This window comes from Anguilla anguilla, chromosome 7, assembly GCF_013347855.1.
Source record: "Anguilla anguilla isolate fAngAng1 chromosome 7, fAngAng1.pri, whole genome shotgun sequence".
Classification (NCBI taxonomy): domain Eukaryota; kingdom Metazoa; phylum Chordata; class Actinopteri; order Anguilliformes; family Anguillidae; genus Anguilla; species Anguilla anguilla.
In genome coordinates this window covers 48,763,340-48,788,352 of record NC_049207.1, presented here as the reverse complement: position 1 = coordinate 48,788,352, position 25,013 = coordinate 48,763,340, and the positions used below count along the sequence as shown (strand labels likewise).

The window sequence follows — 25,013 nt, the reverse complement described above, 5'->3', positions numbered from 1 at the left end:
ATTACTGGATAACAAGGCTAAACATATAAACCGTGTTTTAAATTATAAATTTGATAATTAAACCGAAAATTTCTGAAAATCAATCACAATAATAAATACCCTCCCTACAATTTATCGCTAATGTATGCATCTTTTGTTGACGTAAATAAAATGTATTGTTTTCGTGATTGTTTATTTCCTCTTATCTAAATACGCTTCCATAGAAAGTAACCGTGCGACGGTTAAAAATTTTCAAACTTAAAATACTAGCATTGTATCTGAAGTTTTGCATTGAATCCGAAAAGTGTCATGATGTGATTGTCTACTGGCTGACAAAACGCAAAACAATTTCAATGTATATTATGTCACAGGAGGGTCCAGCGTTGTCCATGAAGAAGGTAAACATTGGGTCTGTGTAAGAAAAGAATGTAGCGACACGACCTTGCTGGTTCCTTGTGCTACATACAGTAGGCTGGGACTAGGCGATGTCCAGCGCTAAACACGGACAGAAAGCTTGCAGGACGAATTTTGAAAAATTACGAACTGGGGAAGCAGTATGAGTTGTATGTTCTATATTTGAGAAACACTATAATTTAGATTATAGCACTATGTTTATTTTAATATTGTTTAATTTCCAACAATAACGTATTTGGGATAATCCTAATATAGTTAAAAACCCGAGTGAGCCACCTCAAGAAGACAGCTAAGAACAAAGTTTATACTGGCCGTGTTTATTTTATTTTTTTTGCTCGTGTGTGTCCTTTGCAAATGGAATGTGCATTTGAAAAATGTTCACTTAAACTCACGATATATAGAATTATGTTTTTGTTTTCACGCTTGCATCAGTCATTTCTGAATGTCGCGGAAGTTTAGCTAACTAAAAGTGTCAGGGGTTTTGAAATGGGAATAAGGCATAGTCTTCTCTTACAGCAGCGTCTGTTTTCTTCGAGCCGTCGAACAGAACAGCCTGGACCGGTTCAAAAGGTGAAAGTTCACTAAAGGGACACACTTTATTGGTGGCTTTTTGTACATTCAACACTTTTTGTTATTTTTTATTTTATCTTTGTGATGACACGTCAAAGTATGTGCGCGCATGCCTGTGTGTGGTGTTCACGTACTTGTCAGACAAACAGATAAAGCCGTTTTTTAAATGTAACTTTTGTTGTATACCATAGACCCATGTAATCATATGCATCATCATGATTCAATGTAGCCTATTATATTTAGTATAATTTCGGGGTTGCCTTTAAATGCTATGTAAAGGTTTTCCTGTTCATGTTTAAGCGTTTGTACATTGCAATTATTGTGCTTTTTTGGGGGGATTATACAAACAAATCTATTTGTTTCAGAGTCAAAAATCAAAACAGTAGCTTCTTTAATTCACTTTTGTTTGCTATAAACAGAGGCAGTCTGATTGTCTTCAGTTTCTGGAAATACAATGACCGCAAATAAACTACAAAATGTTACCTCCAACTATAGCCCGGATTAAGCAAAACAAAAAGAACATATCCTAATTGTAAAAAATAAATAAATAAATAAACTTGGACAACGAGGTCTCGTTGCGATTCTGTAATGGGGTTATGCCGCCACCTTGTGATATTTGGCTAGCTTTGAATTTTTAAAACGTATTTACTCAACATTGTAATTGTGTCCAACCCAAGGGCGCCATATACTCTAATATTCAATATATTTCAAAGCATACATTTTCGGACTCATCCTTGATGAGTGTACAGTATTAGTCAAGACGGACACAATATTATTTGCTTCCAAGTTTGTTTTTTTATTTTTTTTTATTTTTATAAAAACAGTGTAACATACCTGGCAGTATATAATTATATTTAATACACATAGCCTATATTGCATCTTAGCAGGTGGTGAAAGGATGAAAAGTTCTGACAAGAAATGTACGGGTCTTTATTTTTTTCATTTGAAAGGTGAACAAACAAACGGGTGCATTTGATATTGTTCAGACGGAATTTAAGCTTGTTGCAGTTTTTCTGCTTTTTTAAAGTCAGCTTCAACTACATTTTGCTAACGTTATGGGATAAACGTGTCATAACTGCACTACACATTAACAGCAATTCTTAAATCCCCCGACTTTGAAATAATACGCACCAAAGGACTTCGTGGGCAGGCGTGAAGCGTCAAGCAAACGTATAAAGGCCTCTTTCGCCACCATGTGGTATAAGAGTGTTAGCGCAAGCATTCCGAGACGACGGGCATATTGTCTGCTAAACATCATTTTGCTGTTTGTTTTCGTTTTTAAGAAATTGGGTTTGCTTTTCAGGAGACAAAATATGAGGTGACATACGGCACAGCTACAGACTAGGGTGATGTCTGTTTCAGTGACGACCCCAGTGGTAATTTATTTTCTGTGAAGAGGGGAGAGTAATGTTTTTATTGCCATTATGATAGATCTGGCAAATACACTTTCATCATGTAAAGCAAATGTCAGTAATGCTAAGATATTGGTGGCTTGTCTTTTATTTCCATTAAAATCTAGTACTGATGACAAAAAATAACCGTTTATTATTATTAATTATTGTTGTTGTTGTGGTTGCTGTTGTTGTTGTGGTGATGGTGGTGGTCGTTGTTGTTGTTCTTGTTTTTTCTTGTACCTGAATATTGATTAAACCTGGTCCAATTTGATGGAGGTAATGATTAGATTTATAATTCAGTTCAGTCATGTTGAATATTGGGCCTCGCATTCATAGAACAGTGTAGACCTTGCCCCTTCCAGATCAGCTGCAGGTGTGAATGTATCACAAATTTAGAATTTGTTCTTGTGTCTCGTGGGAGACCCCTCAGCCGTCTTCACTATAGGAGCCATGCGGACTCGTTTCGTGACGATTGTCTTGTTTTGCGCACACAAAAGAGAACTGTCCTCTGTTCAAGTGGTTCAACTTGAACACTGTTCAGATAACTTTGGCCATCAGTGGAGAAACGTTGCTGTTTGTTCAGATACAAAAATGAGATGCATTGAAAATGTACAATGTTTGTCAAATGAAACCCTTGCAAGTAGTATGAGAAAGCATGAGTATTGTGTCTGATGGGTTGTAATCTACAGTCAAAACATCAGCGTCTCTGGCTAAAAAGCCCTTCGCCTCAAACTGCACCTTCAGACTCATCAGTACATCCCAGGAAAAAGAGGCCTTGCAGAGCTATGATTTCTAAGTGAAGCATTTATTTTCACATACAAAAACACCATTTCAGTACACAAGGATCTTTGTCTTTTGTTTGTTTGTTTTGTTATTAGTGTCTTCCCTTAGCCAGTGGACGTGATGTGAATGGGCTACCCATATTACATGAAATATTCTGTGCTGAATCAAATCTCACTGAGTATAATTTTATTGTGATAGCCCTTCTTGGACTGATATAAACTCTGTTACAACTGAATTAACTGACAATCTTTACTGCACAACCTGATCTATAACAATAAAATGTACATGTTTTTCCATATATTGTGAAATGTTGCAAAATGTTTTATAATCATTTTTTTCCCAATATGTCGTAGTATATGCAGCTTCTATATTCATATACATGAAACAAATTATACTATATGTATTGCCATTGTGAAATTATCATGTTTGAATTAAAATGTTTTTGAACAAATATGTACAAATATTCGCAAAAAGTGACACAGTGAATTCTGTGATATGTGTGAAATGTATTACACAGTATCAGAAAATTCTACAGAATTTCATGTCATTCCGTTAATCTGTCTGCATTTATAATACAAGCCAGACATTCTATGAAATGAACATATTTCAAACATGGACACTTCCCACCTCACTGGCTGTTAAACGATGTGTTTCTTCTCTATAAGACACAATAAAGAATTCAACAAAGAAATGATTTGTCATCATTTTGTGTTTCACTGATGCAAAACATTTTAGGCAGAAAACATTACAAATTCTGCATAGTAAGGCCTACACTTGGCTTCTCTGACAAGTAGTTTTTTTGCTAGATTTCACAGCCAACAATTGAACCCCAACACTTGCCCCAACACACAAACACACACACACACACAAACACACACACCCAAGAGTAACTGTCATTTGCATCTTTACTTGTCATGATTTTAAACTTAATTTCATTTCAGTCATAGATGCATCTGATATTGTGTCTAATGGCCTTAGTAAGAAGATGACCTGTCAGAGTAGGTGAGTATGAGTATGTCTTGACTCTCATGTGTACATCCATACCTGCCCTTGAATCTTCTCAGTGCTGCTGCCCTGTGAATCAGTGATTCATTTCAGAGAGATTACTGGCATATGTTTTAGCTATCATACAGTGTGCTCCAAAATGTTTGGGACAAAGACATATTTTTCTTGATTTGGCTCTCAATTTTAGATATTAGAATTTTTCAAAGCCAAACACGGGAGAATCCTTGACTAGCCAAGTCATTCACACTATCTGAATCCAATTGAACATGCATTTCATATGCTGAAGAGAATGTTTAGGACAACCAGCCCCTGAAACGAGCAGGTGCCGAAGATGGCTGCAGTACAGACCTGGCAAGGCATCACCAGAGAAGATACTCAGCAGCTGGGGATTGTTACGGGTCACACACAGGCAGTCATTGCATGCAAATCAAAGTACTAAACACGAACACTTTCATTTGCATAACATGGATCTGCCCCAAACATTAATGAGAATGAGAGCCTATGAATAAAAAGTGCTGTAATTTCAGCATAGTGAAACTAAAAATTATTATTTTTAAAAAATACCCTTTAATAAAAGCTGAGAATCTGCTCTTTAACCATATGTGAATTGTTTCATTGCCAGAGCCAAATCAAGAAAAAATATGTCTTTGTCCCAAATATTATGAAGCTTACTGAATATGTCAGATATGCATATAACCAATGTCTGTACTTCAACAAGCAAAAAAAAAAGGAAATATTTTATGGGATCTGACTGAACTGGAATCCCACACCACCAGTGATTAACATGTTTTTTTATTAATATTTACATTTGGATTGTAAATATCATGCAGCTATAACAGCAGAACAGATATTTATGTACACTTTGCCTTCTCAAGAATATGTATATTACACTGTACCTTTAGATAAATATACCAGTCAAGAAAAAAAAGCACTTAATTTGGCACAATCTGAAGATCCGAGACTTCATATAATTCAATAAATCTAATGTAACATTTGATAGAGAACCACAAAATCAATGTATTTATCATGTTTTTAGCTTTAAACAAATTTAGAATGTGTCTGGTGAATCACAGCCCACCTCCACTCTGGCTGCTATATTAAAAGCTTGCTGCCTGGTAGCAGCAGGAGCTGATTGTTGATGGGTCTGTGACGGCACGTCTCTGTGTCGCTGGCTCGAACCCGGAGCCATTGGAGCATACATTGTCTGCACGTCACAAGGACAGAACTGCAGGTCATTAGATTTAATCAGCAGCCAGGAAGGGTCCTGACACACAAGGCTGAGGTAATACAATGCGCATTGTCTGAATAATGTTTCAGCATTGCGAGACGCTGAGGCGCAACTCACTTTCCTACCAACAGATGGCGCTGAAACAGCACTTTGAAATGGAAGGAAACCGAAGTTCCTCGTTCTTTCTGGAATCCGCGTATCACCACGTCATAAAGTCTATTTTGGAGTTTGGCGCATAAATAGAAAGCTTGAATCATCAGTAATGTACTGTAAATGCTTTATGGCTTTGTGTAAAAAAATGAAGTGTCAATTACAACACCATTTAACTAAAACTTGTCTAATGTAATGTAAAGTATGTCAATAAATAAAATAAAACGGAACTGAAACATTTCTAGGAAATGTAATCTAATAAAACATTTTCATATTCCTGTGTTTTCTTTCATGCAATGACTTATTTTGGGTTGTTAAGAATATAAAACAGTTCAAATCTTAGGGAAAAACCTTTCCAGACCCTTTTAATGTGAAAATTCTTATTCTTAATTAAAACACCACATACCCACACACACACACACACATTACATTACATTTATTTGGCAGAAGCTTTTATCCAAAGTGACGTACAAAAAGACACACACATATACATGCATGACAAACCTACTGTATGACATATATCCTAGTCCGAAGTTTGAAACATACTTTAAGATACAGTCAGTAAGCACATGTCCTTGTGTAATTGTGGCTTTCATATGCACAGACCTTCGTTGTTGCGTAACGTGCAGCATACGCTGCATACTGCTGCACTCATATAGGGTAGGCGGGGCCCGTAATGCACGTCCAGGGGTAACCCCTGTCCCTGAAGTCTGGGGCTGCCCACTGCCAGGAGCACAAGTTTGGGGGAGGAGGGGGGGGTCTGACACACAGGGAGCTGCAGAGCCCCTCCACCCCTCCCAGCGCCGCATTCCCGGCCCCCCAGCCCGGCGGTCTCCACGGAAACCACCCATAGCCCCATCTCCCAGCATCCCCCAGGGCGCCCGGGCTCCACGACACAGGGCCGGGATGAGGGGGGAGCGTCCTGGGTGCCCACTGCAGCTGGAAGGGGCACTGGGGGCAGGGTCCCGGGCAGGGCGGCGCCCCCCAGCAGGTGAGGTCGCCGCCCCCATCCCCCTCCGGGATCCCCCTCTTCCTCCGGCTCCGGCTGGCCTTCCTGTGCTGCCTGAAGTCCCCCCGCAGGAAACGGCCCCGGTGGGCGGGGTGGATCCCCCAGTAGCTGCCCTTCCCGTCCTCGCAGCGCCCCAGCTTCACAAAGCAGCCGTTCAGCGACAGGTTGTGACGGACGCTGTTCTTCCAGCCCTGGCCCCGCCCCCTGTAGTAGGGGAAGCGCGCCTCCACGTCCGCGTAGATGGCGGCCAGGTTCAGCTTCTGCGCGGGGGAGGCCAGGATCACCTGGGCGATCATGGCGATGTAGGACAGGGGCGGCTTCCCCGAAACGCCCCCCGCGCCCCCTCCTTCCTGCGCGGCGTCCCCTGGACGGGGGCTCGGCGGCCCCCTCCGCCCGTTCTGCGCCCGGGTGCTCTCGGGTCCAGCCCACGCCGCGTCCGCGTCCATCGCCGTATTGGCCGTTCGATCCGCCGCTCGGCTCGGAAACAGAGAGCGTTCAAGTCCCCGCGTGTGTTTGGAGAGACCGTCCCCGCGTGTGTTTGGAGAGACCGTCCCCGCGCGTCTCTGGAGAGACCGTCCCCGCGTGTCTTTGGAGAGACCGTCCCCGCGTGTCTCTGGAGAGACCGTCCCTGAGTTAATACTTCATTTTATCATCGCGCCTCGTTCGTTTGCACAGCTCGTTTGGATTTGAGCTAAACTTTTATACCTCCGGGCGCAAACACCTGAGACTACATACGGGACAGCCCATGTTGACAAATGTGTATGTGTGAAATGAAGAGGGAATATTAGAGCAGATTTCCTGAAAAAAAGCCTCTTGAAACGTCCGGGTGAAAACCCTGTGGTGCAAGAGTGCGTGGCACAAACCTTTGAATTCGTCACGATTAATGAATGCATTCCGATAAGATGGAGATAAAGTTTTACATGAGATAAGGCCATAACACTGACGTGCAGAACAAATTGAAAAAGAAAACATGGGCTGTTCTTTGCTGGATTCAGTGTGTGTGTGTGTGTGTGTGTGTGCACGTGTGTGTGTGTGTGTGTGTGCGTGTGTGTGTGTACGCATTATCTCTTTTATGCCTTCAGTGTATGTGTTATTTCTGGTTATATAAATGTTTGCACTGTATACCCCACTATCGCTATTAAGCTAACATGCTATCAGAGAAACTGTTTAAGCAAAAAATATCTCACACACTATTGCCTCTGGCCATTCAAATATGATTATACTTCACAGTGTTATGAAACACGCACCCAGCCAATGGGCTACTTTCTCTGCACTGGCTGTTAATGCATTCATTAAATGTGATTTTTCAAGAAGAACAAGAGGAACGGAAGAAGGAGATTAATACTCCTACTGAGTAAACACTCAGTGTTTAACACATTTTTAAAGTTTAATAAAAGGCCAAATGTACTCTTTCAGAGTAAAATGTACACTTGTCGGAGTTAATCACCGTTGAATAACACTCAACATTTAACTGCGTGCCACTACTGCTATTACCACTACTGCTGATGCTACGTCTGCTCACAGTAACTTGCATTTTCGTCCGTTTAATGTTTTGATTTAGGTCTGGGCCGGCGAGCCGTTGAGGCTTCACTGGCATATGAAGGCTCGGGGCTATTTATAGGCCTAACTCAGTCCCCAATGTCAACTGTAACTCGACGCCATCTGTCAAGTTGCGGAGTGTCCGGTGTCAGCGGGCCAGTGGCACAGCGGCTCTGTACCGCGGCGTTCGCGCACACAGCCCCGATGGAGTCCGCAGGAAACCCAGGGAACCCGGGGCCCTCCGGCTTTTTGGTCATCCCCAACGGCAGCTCCTGCGACGAGTGCGAGTATGAGCTGGAGGGGCGGATCAAGCCCAAGTCCTCGCCCCTCCCGCGCCGGAGGGGCTCAGAGTCCTCCGACGATTCGGAACCCGAGCCCCCGCCCGCCAGGCCGCGGAAGGTGTCCTTCGCCGATGCCTTCGGCCTGAGCCTGGTGTCGGTGAAGGAGTTCGACCACCGGGACGTCTCCTCCCCGGCCGGGCTGGAGGCCCTTGAGGGGGTGGCCCGGGACGTGGAGGAGTACTTCCTGTCCTCGCTCTTCTCCGTCCCGTCCTCGCCCGAGGAGCTGCTCGGCAAGCTGAGGGAGCAGAAGTGCGAGCTGGAGTGCGTGGAGCTGCTCCCGGGGACCACCTCGCTCAGGGGGACCGTCCGGGTCCTCAACCTCAGCTTCGACAAGATGGTGTACGTCCGCATCACCCTGGACGGCTGGGCCACGCACTTCGACCTGCTGGCCGAGTTCGTCCCCGGCTCCAGTGACGGAGAGACCGACCGGTTCATGTTCAAAATCACCCTGGTCCCGCCTTTCCAGAAAGAGGGAGCCAGAGTGGAGTTCTGCCTCCGGTACGAGATTCCGGGCGGAACTTTCTGGGCCAATAACAACGGCATGAACTACGTTTTGTTCTGTCACAAAAGGGGAGGCAGAGATTCGAAAGACAACCAGCAGGAAGATCTCAAATACAAGAACAAGAAAAGCTGTCTAAAAGCCTTGAGGTGAGGAACAGCATAAACTGTTGCTTTTTATTACTATTTTATCTCTCTGAGGCTAAAGCCAAGGTGCAATCACTACCAATGCATAAATTAATACTTTGATGCCTTCAGTGCAACTCTGTTTGCATTGCACTTTATACAGCAACACTGTCACAGATGCACTCTACAGGAAAATATGTGAAGGGTTATATAACTGTGCAGAGTACGATATAGAGTAACAGTTTTTAATATGGTGGCGATCAATTTATTTATCGTTAAATAAAATAGCATATCGTCTTGCGACAGGTAATCAAGATGAAATCTTGATTAAATAGCATATCGTCTTTGCTTTTTGTGCATGGCTATCTCCAGAAAAACATGCATTATAATAACAAGTGCTAAAACATAATAAAAAAGTGTTAAAATGTTTTTTTTTTCCTGGCCCGGTTCTGAATGTTCCATGAAATGAAAACCGGGAACTAATTACAGTATACTGAGCTCCTGTTGAAAGGAGAGCCTTTCTCATGGGTACAGAGCAACACTTGTCCTCAGAAGGAGCGCAGTGTGTGCGTGTTTGTTTTGTGATTAGTGGGGACGGAAAATGCGTTGAAAGCAAACAGCATTTTGTCTGGCACAGCGAGAAACAGATATAGGGAAGGCAACCAGCTAAATGTAACAATATTTTCCCTTTCTAGTTCAATAGCACTTTGATTTTAATATATTTTGTATTATGATTTATTAATTGACCGATTGATCAATTGACAGACTTAATCGATCGATTTCAAATCCTTTGGTTTCCAGCAACCTGAGGAGAGATGGGTTTTAGACATTGTTTACTGGCTTCTATCTTAATATTAGAACATCAGTGAAATATTCCTAGGCCAGACATCCCCTGCCTTAAACAGATTATGTCATCTTGTGATCATAATCAATTATAGGTAAGCAACAGTATTATGACAAATAATCCCAAGCAATTACTGTATTTACATCTTTGAGAATTTTTGTTTCTGTAGTGATTGTGAAGTAAATAAAATAATAACACTATTGTCATTTTAAATAAGGAAATAATATAAAAGTTGCTATCAGATTACAGAGTTATTGAAAGTAGATAGCAAATTTTATATGATTTCCTTATGGACGTGGACACTAGCTTGGTAGTGTGTTTAAATGCAGTGGGATTAAATGTAATGCTGGAATATATGGCTTTAGTCTACAGGCCAGAATACTAATAGAGTTTCCTGCAATGTAAAGTGATTTATTATTTCTCTTGTGATATATTGATACTGTGTAAAACAATGATATTTGTTTCCATACTACTGATATTTATTCAAATTATAATACATTACTAAGGAACTGTGATGCTACTTTCCTCCTAAGATGCTTAATATTATTACTTACAGTAAGGACAGTTCCACTGAGAGAACTTTGATCATGCTTCCTCAAGAGACAACAGGTACGCATATTTCCCTCAACTGTCCACAAGATCTGAAACCAGTTTTTGCGTCCTGTAAACTAAGCGTGCGAGACTTCTATCTTTCAGATTTACCCGTACAAAAACAGGAAGTGGTTGCCGACGTGGAAACCCCTGCACCACGTTCAGAAGGACTCAGTGAAGATGGCCGTCAGAAAGCAATGGTGGGTCAATGGAGCACAGGGCTGAAAAAAAAGAAGAACACATTTCATGTGCATGTTAAAATTGTGCGATAAACTGCAACCTTAGATCACGGATCCTGCCTTTCACAATCATAGATATGAACATATTTGTGTGCCAACTCCTCGAGTTTCAAAATCAAAGGATTGACATGACTTTTGGATATTTTTCCAGGCTTTATCACTGGTGTCACTTGTGCAATATTAGTCTTCACACTATCTGTATTTTGGCATTTTAGGTTATCAATCTCCTATTTACAGGAAAATCAGACACAGAAATGTACACATCAGTACAGTAGTTTTAAATACAGGCCATGAGTTTTAGAATCGGGTAAAGGACCAGTAAGGGCACTAAAGGTTACCATTGCATTAAATCATTGTGGGGAGTTGTTTTTTTTTTTTCAAACCGACCTCTTTTTTTTGTTCTTTCAATGAGCTGCCTTGCAGTGTAGTTAGGAGAGTATAATGGTATCGGGTGGCAGCGCAGTCGATGGGGGATGTGTATTAGATTCAGTCTTCAAATGTCAAAAGTAGATTTAGACAGAGGGGCCTCTTGTCTGTTTACCGAAATGTAGTGTGAGAAGCCGTGAACCCTTCTGCTCTTTCTGAAAGAATGTCATGTGATTTGGCGCGCCCCGCGCCGGGTAGGGGGGGGGGGGGCGGGGGTGGCGGGGGGATGGCCCTGTTCCATTAAGGGAAAGCAGCGCCGCACTGGAACATACCGTATTCTCTCTTTCACGCCGCCATCTATAAACTATTAATAAGACAAGTCTGTCACCTGAAGATGACGGTGAAGACGAAAGGCTATTATCCCTTCCCGGGCAAAAAAAAAAAAAAAAGAGACATTACAACAGCAAGAGCACTTGAGCAAAGTTTCCGCTTTCATGCGAGCACTGAGCCAAAATAAAATGGCTGCCGGTGTCATATGCAGACAGAAAACTCTGGTACTGCCTTACAGTGCAGACAGCTTGTTTCTGATGCAGACATTGAATTCACTAAGCCAGCCAATTGAATCATCGTATTTCTGAACAAGCAAAGAGGTTGTCAAACAACGCTTCTCACTAGACATTTTCCAAAGGGAATTTATTGTGGGAAACACTGGACAGTTATTCCCTAAACCATTAAAAGGTCGCTAAGGGTAATCACTGGAATGATGGGTTGGAGAAGAGATTAGTGCAGTAAACACAAACATTTATGGGTGGAAAAATAGGCTGAAAGGGCAGATCAGGTGCTGTGATGGCCAGCTCTACATGTCGTTCACAAGAATGCTCATGAAGGCTATGAATAAACTGCCTATTTAGGGATATGATGGCTTTTCTGAATACAGTGCAAAGCATACACGGCTCCTGAGGATTAAGAAGCCTGCAGGGACTGCATTTCCCAGCAGCCTTAGGGGGCGTCAACCAAAATTGCATTTAAATAGAGCCACATGAATAACAGGCTTAGCAGTTAATTTACCATTCTAGCAATGGTGCTATGCTACACTGCACCTGGTTATCGGTCACATAAGAGCGAGATGTGCACAAAGTCTCTTGATGACCGCCAAGCATATTTATATATAGCCTACTGACTCATTAAACTTTCAGGAAAACTCTAACACGATATCTTATCAAGGGCTGGGCGAAGAAATACAATCAGAGCCACTCGAGCATATTCTCTTAACACGGTCACTGAATGAGTAAGACTAGTGGTATGCAGTGTAATGGTTAATAAAGCTAACCTTACCAGCAAGACATCCTGCGCCAGAACTGTTCTAAATGCTAACAGGCCACAAACCTGCAGAAAGGTGGATTTTTGACATTTCTCTAAAATCCAACTGTTGAGTCTGGTTTTGAAAGGGAAAGTGTTACTGAATTGTGCAATTTAAAAATAAAGTATAATCCAAACACATAAATTAGCAACTTTAGACCATTAACGATGACCTAACAGCAAGGAGAAAGATTAAAACCCAGAAAGCAAACTGCCATTTTTTTGTCTGATGAGCGTACACTTGTCTTGCACACAGCAAGAGCCAAAGTGCTGGTTCCATCTAGGACACGGTCTCTGCTCAAGCTGTTACTACCTGTGATAGCACAGGGAGGGAAATTGGCCCATTTTCAATAATTTCGAGACCATTTTGCAAATGGGCGATTTGCAATTTCTTATTTTTTCAGCAGCTCTTGGACAGTGTCATTCCAAGGCACATTTGAAAATGGCTTAATGATAACTGAAAAAATATGAGAGATAGAGAGGGAGAGAGCTTGCCTTAAAAGAACAAGCTCTCTCCCTCTCTATCTCTCATATTTTTTCAGTTATCATTAAGCCATTTTCAAATGTGCGTCAATTCCTTCAGTACTGCAATGATTTTATATCAGCCTTTTTTATTGCCCCTTTTCTCTTTACTTTCTTGCGTCTTTTCTCCCCAATTTTGACCGCCTGCAATCATCGCGATCGTAAGTCCATCCCATTGCATTGGAAGGGGGTGCACAGGCAGGGGATGCACTGCCCTATGCAGTCTGCTTAATCTTCTGTGGCATTTCTTACCGTTCTGCAACCTGTAAATTACTTATAGTTACTTATAAAGGGTATAGTATTATTATTATGAACTGCCAACTACTTCAAAGGATAGAATGTTACAATAAAAGCTCAGTTAGTAGCTGTGAATATACTTTCAAACTGGTCTCTGGTCTTTGTTTGCAAAATAAAAATACTGTGCAAGTAATGATAAAGATACATGTTCATTTATACTGTCTGTCTGTTATAAATCGTTTTCCAGTTAGAAAACTTCAGGATTTATGGAATAAAGAGTTTTACTTGCTTTCAGATAGAGCATTGCACTTTATGTAGTGATACAGGTACATTCAAAAGGTTCATTTATCCATACATTATTCAAGTCTTGACTGTACAGATATAATCATGCAAAACAACAAGTAGAGTTAAAAATGCCATATATTCTTCATGTCTGACAAGATGGGGCACCTTAAGGAAAATAACATTTGAGTCACCCAAGCTACCTAAGGGCTTGACTGTGGAATGAAAATAGTTTCACTCAATAAAGTTTTTCTCAACATTTTTTTTTTACATATATGAATTTATATCTCATGCATGTACCCACATGTTTTCCATCTTAATGAAGTACATCCAAAATGTACCCAGATTGTAAAATGCATTTCAATCCAACATGATTCACCCACACTGCACTGGTAAATTGCAAAATTAAAATACATTCTCTCTCTTCTCTTCTTCTCTGCTCCCCCCCCCCCCACCCCCCCACACCCATTTGTTGATTGACAGGTGGACAGTAACCGTGACTACTCTTGGAGGAGCAGACGGAGAGCAGCGCGTTTGGCACGGATGAGAAACCCCTTGTACCAGAACGAGGCGGAAGAGGAGGAGGGTGGCGGCTCCGCCCAGGGCGAGGAGAGCAGCCGTGCGGAGGTGCCGTTGGATGTCAGCGCACCTCCTCACTGGGCAACCACCTCCGACTTGCCCGGCATGCCCAACGCAAGTCAGACAAACGGCACAGAGGAGGCGCAGGAGCATGACCTGACCCCGCCAACGTCGCTAAAGCCGGACAGAGACGACGAGCTATCGTTTCTTCCAGAAGGATTTGAGGGCTGGAGTAGAGAAAGTTCAGACACGGCGTCTATAAACTCCCAAGACGGGGATGCAGCTTCGTATCCCCGCGAGGTGAGGACCTCTACTCTAGGCAGCTGGGAATCATGGAATACTTTTGTCGATTTTGGGGACACCCGGTCACCAAGCCTCACGACGGCACAAGAGGAAGGGGTCCCTCAAAGAGCTGCCTTTGACTCCGCGGCTTATCTTGAAGAAGACGTTGCTGTGTGGTCGGGATCATGCAATGGTCCTCCCACGGTTTGCTCAAATGCCGAAAGCCCGCCAACTAGTGAGGGCAGTGTAAGCACACGGGAACCCACGCAAGAGCATGTCGCTGACCTGTGTGATTCTGAAAAGGAAACAGAGAATTGGCCGGTCATTAAAGAGGGCTTAGGAAGTGACCGGACACCCGCCGAAAGGGACAGTGAGCACGAGGCGGGTAGTGTGGCGCATCACAAATTTTGGACAGAGACCTCCGACGTTTGGCAGAGGTTTCCCTTCGACTCGTACTTGGAGAGTAGCGACGCCAGTCTAGAATCAGTATCTGGCGACCTGCTAAAAACAGACACAAGTACACTTAGACACAAAGAGTCTGTCAATGACCAAGACAGGAACCCACTCAACCGCTCCCATCCCCCACAGGAAACCAGGGACCCCGGCACAGAGGTGATAATGGATGAGGGTGCGGGTCACGCGACTGAACGTGTCAGAGGTCACCAGGGCATAAGTGGAGGGAACTCTCTTGCGGGGGCTCCTGACTTGGCACCAAACTCAGAAGGGACAGACAGACGGACAGAGGCAACAGACATGGCAGTCAGACAACAATCTCCGAGGCTCGAGCCAGCCAGTGGAATCTCACCAGATGAATTCGACAACAGCTCTGCCTCTTCAACAATGGACACTGGGATTGACAGCAGCATACACGAATCGTTCAGGAGCAGCATGACCTTTATACACACAGACAGCGAAAAGGGGGAAAATGTCAAAGGCAGAGATGGAGAGGAATGCAGGGGTAGGGTAAACAAAGAAGAAGACGAGTCAAAGGAAAATGTAGAAAGTCTGTATGAAGTTGAGAAGGAGGCATCAATGGAAAATGTCGACAGTTTCCATGACAATGAAGAAGATGTAACAGTGGAGGAGACCAAAGACCTTACTGGAAAATGCAAAGAAGATGTATTGGTAGAAAGGGGAGATATCTGTGGAGATGAAACTACAGCAGAAAATAGAGAGGATCTTTCTGAAGAAGAGGAGATGCTAATAGACTATGATGAAGATCTTTACGATGATGAGGATATATCAATGGAAAACGAAGAAGACTTCTATGATGAAGAAAATGAAGATTTTTATGGCCAAGAAGAGTTGCCAATAAGCAAAGAAGAGGAACTTGAGAAAGTAAGAGAAAAGGTATCAGTGAAAACAAAAGACTTTGGTCTAGAGCAGGAAGACATGTCAGCAGAAACAGAAGAGGACCTGGAAGTTGCCCAGATTTTAGGAGGAATGAACAAAGCCCTGGAAGAAGACAAAAAGTCGCTGTCAATGAAAATGGAGGAATCGGAAAAAGGAAAGGGAATGGCATTCTGGGAAAAGGAGACTTATCTACATCAAAAAGAAAATAAAGAACATGCAAAAGAGGAAAATGGAGTCCAACATCATGGAGGAAAAGGGCATAAAAGCAGTGAAAAAGAAGCAAAAAGGGACAGTTGGAGAGAGGGAACTCACTCCACAGAATCTCTGCCAGACAAGAAGATGGAATCAAACACAACCAGTGTGGAATGTGCCCCACCACATGGACTCAAACTCCAAGCCACCCCTGGAAACAGCTGGAACATGCCTAGGAACGACAACACAAGCCCATCAGTTAGTTCATTAAGGATACGGCCCACTTTTCTGCCATCGCCAAACAAGCCGAAGGAGTATGGTGAAGCCAGAGAGGTGGCCAGCTCCCCTCAGGCAGATTTGGACCCCGTGGAAGAGCCAGGATATCACGCCACAGTCCACCTACCACCAGTCGAAAAGGTGGAAAATGTCGCCAGGAATTACCTTTCGTGTTGGTGGGACTTACTAGCATGTAATGTCTCGAGGGTCTTCCTGTACGCCCTCCTGTGTTTGATCTTCCTGGTCATAGCATTTCACTACGATTTCCTGGCCTGTTTTGCTTTTTACCTGATAACTGTGTACTGGTTTTGCTTTCATGGGGAGAATGGAATTGAACAGGCCAGAGGGCATTAAAACACTGAACGGTACTCTTCTGGTGTTTCCAGATTTTTGGCTATATGGAATTTTTGAAAGGCCCACCACCAATGAAAATTGCCGAGTGATAACCAAGTTTACACAATGAACTGAAATCACAGCATGGCAGGGAGGTGTGAAACTTTGAAAGTGAAATTTAATTAACTTTAATTTCTAAACTTCTGATTGATTAACCATGTAATAAGGCTTGTGTGAACTGAAAAATATTTAAACGAGTAAGGTCACAGGAATCAACATAAATCATAAAGGAGTACAGGAAGAAAGTACATATAGAGTTTTTGCCAGTCATGCTGGGTGGATTCTGAGTTCATTTGTGGATTTTTTTTTTTCCTGTAATAAAGTACTGGTGTAACCGTAAATATATTAAATATATTACATTTTTAGGTTTTTTAACTGTATAGACTCATTCATATAATTTCACAATTTCTCATTTGTCTCCAAAACATGATATTAATACAATGATTACAGTAAATGCATGTAATGACAGAGAGGTAAAAAGAGAGAAGGAGAAAAGGAAGTTTTTTGCAAAAGAATGGGGAATTTAAAAGTGGGTAGTTTTGATAGATATGTTCTCTAAAAATGACTTCCAATGTTTGGGGGCCCACAAAGAGAATGCTTCATCACCTTGTGCTTATGGAAGAAATAAGGATTGAAGCCCTGTGGTATCCTCAGGGGTTTGGCCTCACAATGCTTTAAAAGTTATAAATAAAATCTTTGCATATGTTCCAATTAGTTGAAAGACAGTCAAATCAGTCCCAGATTATGTCCTTTTCTGGGCAAAGGACTGGCTCGTGGTCATGGATGACTTTGTATCTGTAAATGGCAATAAAGATCTGACAAATAGCGTCAGTGTCATCTACAATACACAAAGTAGCAGCATTCACACTGAGATCAAGGTTGGTCCTAGTATACACCCTTGGAGAACCCCACAAGTAGTAAATAAAAAGAGGTAACATTTTCAGTGTATTTGCCACTGAAAACTGATTCTAACCCAGATTCTTAATTAGGCCATTAAGAGCACATGATCTAAGGCTACACTCATGTCTAAGAGAACGAATATAGATGATCTATAAGAACTGTTTGTACTATTCTTTTACTAACATTGGCATAGTTTTGGTGCTGTTGTTTGAGTGGAAATGTTTTGTTTTGTATGATAACTTGCTGCTTGAAACAAGTTTAAGAAACTGGTCTGTAGTTTGCAAGGATGTCTACAGGTTTCTTGAGTTGTGGCTGAACCACAGCATCTTTTCAATAAGCTGGAAATGCCCCAGTGACAAGAGATCTATTGGCACTGAGCGGCTGTAAGATCTTCATTGCACAAAGCCCTGAACTGTTGTTTAACAAGTCCTGTATGAATGAGACTCAGAGGACAAATTGAAGGGTTTATCTGTATAACAGTTTGAGTGAGCTCATTGGCTGTAATACAAAACGCTGTAAATTGTACAGTATTCTAAGGTGCGATGATATGGCCAGAAAGTGAAATGTAAATCCTCATTTTGTTAGTCTTACCATTAAATGGATATCTCGGTTAATATGGAATACTCATGCATAATTCATCTTAAACAATTCCAATAGGTAAGGATAAGACTGCTAGTGTTTTTTTCCTGATTCTTTCCCCCCTTCCATCCCAATTGTATTGATCAGTCCTCATTGTCGCAATCTACGTTATCAATTTGGGAGAGCGCAGACAAGCACGTGCATTCCTCCGAAGCACGTGATGTCAAATCGCAGTTTCTCATCATATCACAATTCGCAAGCCGGGCTCGCACAGACATGAATCAGAGAAAGACCGTACGTCGGTGCAAGATAACCTGTGGGCAACTGATCGACCAGCAGGGGTTGCTGATGTAAAATGAGACGCGATCATCCCGGCCAACTGAAACCCTCCCGCCCCTGAGTAATGCAAGGGCCAACTGCACATCACTCAGTGGGAATTCCAGCCACAGTCAGCTCAAACAGTTTGGATACACTAGCAAGCGTATTTTTAACCCTAATTTCAGCCAACGTACTGAGTGGCATTAAAACAGCAAATCAGTCCGTTCCCAACTCAAGAATCAAATAAGGTTGTTATGTGAGGGAGAATTTCCCTAATATCCAAAGGACCATAGAATGAATGTATCATCAGTATCTATGCAAGGAAGTACTGTTCAAGGATTACGTGCATAGAAGTGTACATACATTTGGTTACCGTGACAAGAGGCACTGATTATATGACTTGTATGAATGCCTCACAAAAACCTTTTCACCTCTCTGTATCGCTTGGATCCATAACCATGCCTTGGATGTTGTATGACAATCAATAAACAGAATTCATGTTAAGTGCACCAAACTATTTAATTGCTATACACACTGACTGTATTTTCTGTTTGAAAAGAGTGTTTGTACTGATGTAATCATTTGTTAGAACAGTGTCTATGTTCATGAGACACTTCTAAAGCGTAAAGCCGTCTGTATAAATATGTTGTATTTAAGACAATTACTCACAAAACAGAAAAAAGTTCAAACATCCTTGGACACAACACCCAAGGAATCGGTGCACTGGAAGCATCACATGACCCACTCTTATTGTGGCTTGTCAATCATCCCTCTACCGCAGACCTTTAGCTCTGTAAATCACGAGGAGTGCTGGCAGGAACCAAATGGGTCTATATTCCTCACAGACATATCAAATTTTGCCGTCCATGTGATTCCTGTAGCTCACATCCTGGGCAGCCTGAGGTATTAAGGAGGGTTAAACACTAGCGTAAACACACTCTATTAGTTACTCCATACTAATGACTTCACACTCACTGGTTACAACTACAAGAGAGGTGCCTTAGCACCTCTTGCAGTTGGGGGATGGTGTATACTCTATGCTGCCCTTGGATTTTATTAGCTGCATGCCCCCCAAAAATTGTCGCCCAGACCCCAAGAATTGTTACCATTTTTCACCCCACTAGCGACGGCTCTGCATGGATGTTCTGAATATTGAGAAGTACAAGGTTGAAAACTCACCAAAGAATGCTACATAAGCACACATAGCTCGCACCCTCCTCTGCTCACCGTGATGGATTTAATTTGTCATTTGACATTTAAATTGCAGCAAAATTATTTTTCAAGCATTCTCTAAGTTGTGCCTACAGCTGCAGTTGTTTCAAATTTGTCTTTGTTTGACGCTCATTATTCGACAACGGAAAAATTATTACTGAAATATTCAGTATTCTCACAAAGAACTTGTTTCACCCTGCTAATTTGCCTCAAAGCAAAACTCTTTAAGTGATAATTCATACAATATCTGGGGTTGTTTTTTTCTCTTTAATTCCCCATGAGAGTGTCTTCCTTTTATTTTCTTGAGGCAGTGGGAAAAATGGAGACACATTTTCAACAGAATATATTTACATAAAGCATTGCGCAGCCTTGTCATTTGAAACGGTGCATTTATAGGAAACACTTCATTTTAAATGAGAATGAATGTGGTGCTTCATTAAATGAATACGTTTCCATTCAGTGCATGGGGTAGTAAAATGGCTGAAGGCATCTCACATGTGGTTCATAGGAGCCATTCTAGATGCTTCTCAATGACTGAAGCTGGTCTCTGGACAAGTTTTCACACAATGGAGTAATTTATTGTTTACATGGCAGATCAATTAAATACAAATACGCAGCATTTCATCACTGAATTTCCACTGTTATAGAGACTTGATCTGCGATAGATTGGCAGCCCGTCCAGGTTGTAATCCTGCCTCTCCAATGCATGCTGGGAAGGCTCCAGATAATGGATGGATGAATGGATAGAGACCTGATCACAAAGTTAGAAACAAATGAAATAAAGGCAAACTATATATATATATATATATATATATATATATATACATATACATATACATATACATACATACACCCTAGGCTGTTTTCTGCTGAGTTGTCAAATATGATATCATTAAAAAAGATCAGCAGATTAGTGTTTATCTCAAGATCCTATTAATGAGCAAACATCTCACTTAAATAGAGCATAGGATGCTGCCAGATGTTCTCTTACCATTTAGCCAAGAATGTGCATACTGACATTTTTTGTCGTTTCTGAAGAGCACTAACATGGGATTTATACAGCACAGTTCAACAAAATGTATTCTTATACATTGCATCTTATATACTAAGCCATCATCCTAAATGTAGCTTTTACGGCCATCCTTGCAAGCCTTAGAAAAATGTATCTAATAAGTTCCAGATGAACAGGACAATTAACCAAGTTCACAGACAGTGTGTGAAAATACATGACTTTGAAGAAAAAGACTTCAAGATCAGGAACATGGATTTCATATGGATTCAGGTGGAGGGCTTCATGTAATTGGCTTAAAAAATCAAATCAAAATATATCATATAGCTGCAATAAAACATTTTGGGACATGAAATTGCTGATGAATTGGTGCATTACCGTCAAGAACGATTACCGAATTCCTTCTTTTGATGCATTATTTTAAAAGAAACTTATACAATCAGCCTGGTAAGAAATAGGATTAGATTTTAAAAAGAATGACTGTTGAACCGTGTTTGAATCTATGTTTGATATATTTGATTTGACAAACAGACTTGTGATGTTGCCTCGCCACCCAATCCTTACAAAAACATAACACAATAATCTGTGTTTAAAGAAAATAAATAATTACAGAAGAGAAAAAACACACACAATCAGAGACAATAAAAGATAAATGAACCAGCTTATTTGCTTGTACTTTGTCTTGGCAAACATACAAACTAAACCCAAAGTGTAGATATGAAATAGCAATAAGTACCTGCCCAAATCCCTACACAGAATGCTACATTACCTCAGGCAGAGCTTTAAACACAATCCTTTGAGAAATAGATACAACTTTGGTGGGGGAAACGTGTTTGAGAAGGCTGTCATTTGAAGGACCAGGGGTTCATAACAACATGATAAAGAAATTTCGAACAATGTTGATCACAGTTTATAACAAGAGTCACCAGGAACTGAGAGCCTATTACCGTCCCACGCTTATCTCACGATGATTGGCAGTTCTCCAGGCATGGTCACAAACATGTCATAACACTAAAGCTAATATTGGCTTTTCCCAGCTATTGAAAGACAGTGTTTATACAGCTTGGCTTCGGCTCCATGGCAGTGCATTTCCAGGAAGGTCTAATGGAGGGTATGTATACTGGATATACTTGGGAGGGTCTAACGCCAGATTGTACTGTGAACACAGGTGTTTGAGCTTTTCTGATAGGCTATCGGCAGTCAAATGACAATGAGTTGATGCCTACAAAAAAACTTCACAATTTAACATTAGCTTTCTAACCTAAAGAAGAAAAGACTTACCATAGAGGGCATAAAATTATCATTTTTGAAGGAAATTTATGTTATATTGAATTATACTTCAACTGCTTGAATTATACTTCATTGTCCAGAGGTGCGCCGTGGAAGTTTCAACAATTTCAAATGAAATGGGATCAAGCGGCCAAAACCGGGCTGCGTTTTTGAAGTTCACTTCCAGGTGTTGTTGAGAGACATTGCTCACTAGCGCCTGTATGGTTGGCTGTAGGTGATTCAGTCACCAATTCCAATGTAAGTCGATGGTGCTGCAACAATACGGTCAAAGTATACAAAGTCACTAATTTTTTCCCCACAAGAAAATGTAACTGCGATATTTGTTTTTGTTCATCGAATGTCTCCCCATGTGCTGATTTGTTAAGTTACTGTGTTATTTGGACAAGATAACGATATTTGTAATATTTTCTGAATGAATCGGGGACAGTTTGTCACTGCCAAGTCACTATCTCACGTGCTTAGTGGACGATGGGACATCATGCCCATATAAGGGTCCCCCTTTCCCCTACTGTTTGTTTGATTTAAATGAATTAAAAGATTTGACATGTTCCTCAGAGGAAATGTCACACCTCTTTTGCCTTTCCCCAAAGCTATGGAAACGCACAGCCTACATGCAATGCTAAATGTCTGTTTCTGAAACACAGCTTTTCAAAATTTCAGTTGTGAATTCTTGAAGGAACAAACACTAAGCTTTCAGTCTTTTTTTGTGAATAAGGTTCAGCATTTACTTCTGAAGCAAGTGGTGTTGACATTTCATGGTGATGTAGGCCTATATACTCAAGTGGCTGGTGGGGCAATAGTGAAAGAAGAGGAGAGGGCCTTATGACAGAATTTTTAAACGGGCCACGGAACATCTCTTGTCATTGCATGTGAACTCAGGGTAATTTACTTTTAATTTCACTAATTAATTATTTAATTTCACTGCTTGAATGCTTAAGTAGCAATTAACCCCTATTCTTTTGCACACATAGTGGCCTGGTGTCCACTAGCACTTTCCCTTATCTTTGACTGGAAGTTACAGGCAAACATTTATTTCTTTTAAAAGTCAAGGTTAAGGAAGAGTACTGTATAGAGACCAGTGCCTCGTGAGAGCTAGCAGTTATGCCCTTTCAACTCCACTGAGACACGCGTTGGATGCGATCACCCACTGCTTTCCAAGACGCAGCTGTCACTAAGCAAACCGCCTGCCAAAGAATGCAGCCAGGCGCACGTACAGCCTGACCGCCTGACTGCGGTCCAAAACATGGCCGTCGCCCCCTCCCGTCATTCAGTCTTGTAAAGCATTCCACATCCAAGGCACATACTGGGAAGCGAATGCACATTATTATGAATGGTCGTTCCGCCAACAATGTCGTCCTTTGTCCAGTCCGGCGATAATACGCTGAAAACTACCGCATATGGTGAAATATATCCGATATGAGGCTGCAGTTAAAGCCGGCCACTTGACACCATCTGCGGCGTGGGTGACCTTTAGCGGCCGGCCAGGAGCTGCGGTTTCAGCAGCTGGAGCCGCTCGTCAGTTGCTAGCGGGAAGCGCCGGCGTGATTGCTGTGGGTATTAACCTTTTTAACAGTACGCTACAAATGTTGCTGCGCAACTCTACGCGAAGACACGTGAGAACTCACCACGAATTCACCATACCACGGCTGTCGCAGAAAGCGTTGGTCCTTGATTCTTTTTTACAAGCGCGGAAAATGCTTGGTAATTCTGCGTTATCGGTCAAGTTGTAGCAGGTGTTTGCACCCGTGATGCGTGTGTTTATAGCGATGGTTTATAGTTTTATTCGAAACGGTCAAGTTAAGGAGGGTTGATGACTCTGCAAATCTACTGACGTCAGACGCTTCTCTTGGCTACTTGGAACTACGTGCAACTAAATATTCAGCGAGTTCTGTAAAGATTTATTCTGAATTTATAACGCAGCGATTAGTTGATTTAAAATTACTCGCGTTAGAAATTAGGGAATTAATGAACCGACGTGTTTACCACAATGTTTAATGAACCAACGTGTTTTCATTCACGTTCATTCCCACTGGAGAAAACGGAAGTTTGTGACTAAATTGTTACCACCTGTTTCTGTGGGCTAAGTGAGAAGAGATCATCCGCCAGGAAAAAAAGAAGAAAAAAGATACAACTCCCAGTTCACAAGATACTTTAATTTAGAGGAATTTCAATAACTACATTTTAATTGGACATCAGAGGAATTTTTAAAGGAATATTTTGATATTCTTATAATTGCACCAGTTTATGAATATAATTTACTAAGTGTAACAGAACTAGCAAACTTCAGCATTTTTCTTTTACCTCAACAGCCATCCTCTCTCTCTCTCTCTCTCTCTCACACACACACACACACACAGGACCAGAATGACACTGGCCAGTCGTTCACTTTGACCTATACATCACTTTTTAAATTACAGTTTAAAGGATTAGGCTCTACAGACAATCCTGCCCCGGTAATATTTATGATTCTGTCTTCATACCGTACCGTGGAGTCATGTGCTGCTCAGGCACAGACCTAAATTGGGAGCGTTACTTACATTTCACCCTTCAAGTCTCCAAATTCCTGGGACTAAACATAGAAATCACAAGGAAAATGCCGGCGTTATTCACACTGCCCTGCTTGTTAGGTAATCTTGTAGACCCTGGAGTGGACTGCTTTCTGATCATCAGGGTATATTTTAACACACCGCCCACTGACATTTTGTATTATGAATACTACATTAGCCCGTGAACCATGATTTCATATATGACACATAGTGCTTATTACACAAACAAGCAATGTATATATATATATATATATATATATATATATACCTTAAAAAGGGGACTATGTATCAAAAGTGCTATCATTTCTACATGATGAAACCAAGATGTACACAATACCCTTAAATGAAAGCAGAGAGTATGCACTTTAACCACATGTGAATTGTTAGATTACAAATATAGAATTGTTGAGTACAGTGCCAAATCAAGAAATGTATATGCATTATATAATCTGTTGACTTAATGCAATATTGGCTGTATATGTAACTACATGAATGCTTGACTAAGTCATCTGTTTTAGTCTACAACAGGTAGTGTTTATTCTGTAAGTCATGTATTCTGTATATATCATGTGTGTAGACAGTTTTTATATGAGTATCCAGTCTATTTA

General features: G+C 41.5%; 2 protein-coding genes and 1 long non-coding RNA gene across 3 annotated transcripts; 1 reads left to right on the top strand and 2 right to left on the bottom strand.

Moving 5' to 3' along the window:
• Nucleotides 1-5,810: 5,810 nt before the first annotated feature.
• Nucleotides 5,811-7,028, bottom strand: LOC118231099 (forkhead box protein D1-like). Its single transcript, XM_035424581.1, has one exon. It carries the CDS (start codon nucleotides 6,976-6,978, stop codon nucleotides 6,175-6,177), a length of 804 nt encoding a protein of 267 aa, XP_035280472.1. The 5' UTR covers nucleotides 6,979-7,028; the 3' UTR covers nucleotides 5,811-6,174.
• Nucleotides 7,029-8,257: 1,229 nt separating this feature from the next.
• LOC118231098 lies at nucleotides 8,258-18,854 on the top strand. Its single transcript, XM_035424579.1, has 4 exons — nucleotides 8,258-9,060; nucleotides 10,437-10,489; nucleotides 10,577-10,671; nucleotides 13,960-18,854. Exons 1-4 carry the CDS (start codon nucleotides 8,276-8,278, stop codon nucleotides 16,510-16,512), a joined length of 3,486 nt encoding a protein of 1,161 aa, XP_035280470.1. The 5' UTR covers nucleotides 8,258-8,275; the 3' UTR covers nucleotides 16,513-18,854.
• A 1,258-nt stretch (nucleotides 18,855-20,112) lies between these two features.
• Nucleotides 20,113-24,646, bottom strand: LOC118231374. The gene is made up of 2 exons (XR_004766047.1): nucleotides 23,485-24,646; nucleotides 20,113-20,311 (listed from the first exon to the last, which is right to left on the bottom strand). It is a non-coding gene; the product is annotated as an uncharacterized LOC118231374 (long non-coding RNA).
• Nucleotides 24,647-25,013: the final 367 nt, after the last annotated feature.

Bases quoted from the DNA above. Each gene is read 5' to 3' on its own strand.
- LOC118231098 (XM_035424579.1), top strand. From the start codon at position 8,276: ATGGAGTCCGCAGGAAACCCAGGGAACCCGGGGCCCTCCGGCTTTTTG. The intron at 9,061-10,436 runs GTGAGGAACAGC...TATTACTTACAG, and splicing joins AGCTGTCTAAAAGCCTTGAG to TAAGGACAGTTCCACTGAGA. The intron at 10,490-10,576 runs GTACGCATATTT...TCTATCTTTCAG, and splicing joins GCTTCCTCAAGAGACAACAG to ATTTACCCGTACAAAAACAG.
- LOC118231099 (XM_035424581.1), bottom strand. From the start codon at position 6,978: ATGGACGCGGACGCGGCGTGGGCTGGACCCGAGAGCACCCGGGCGCAG.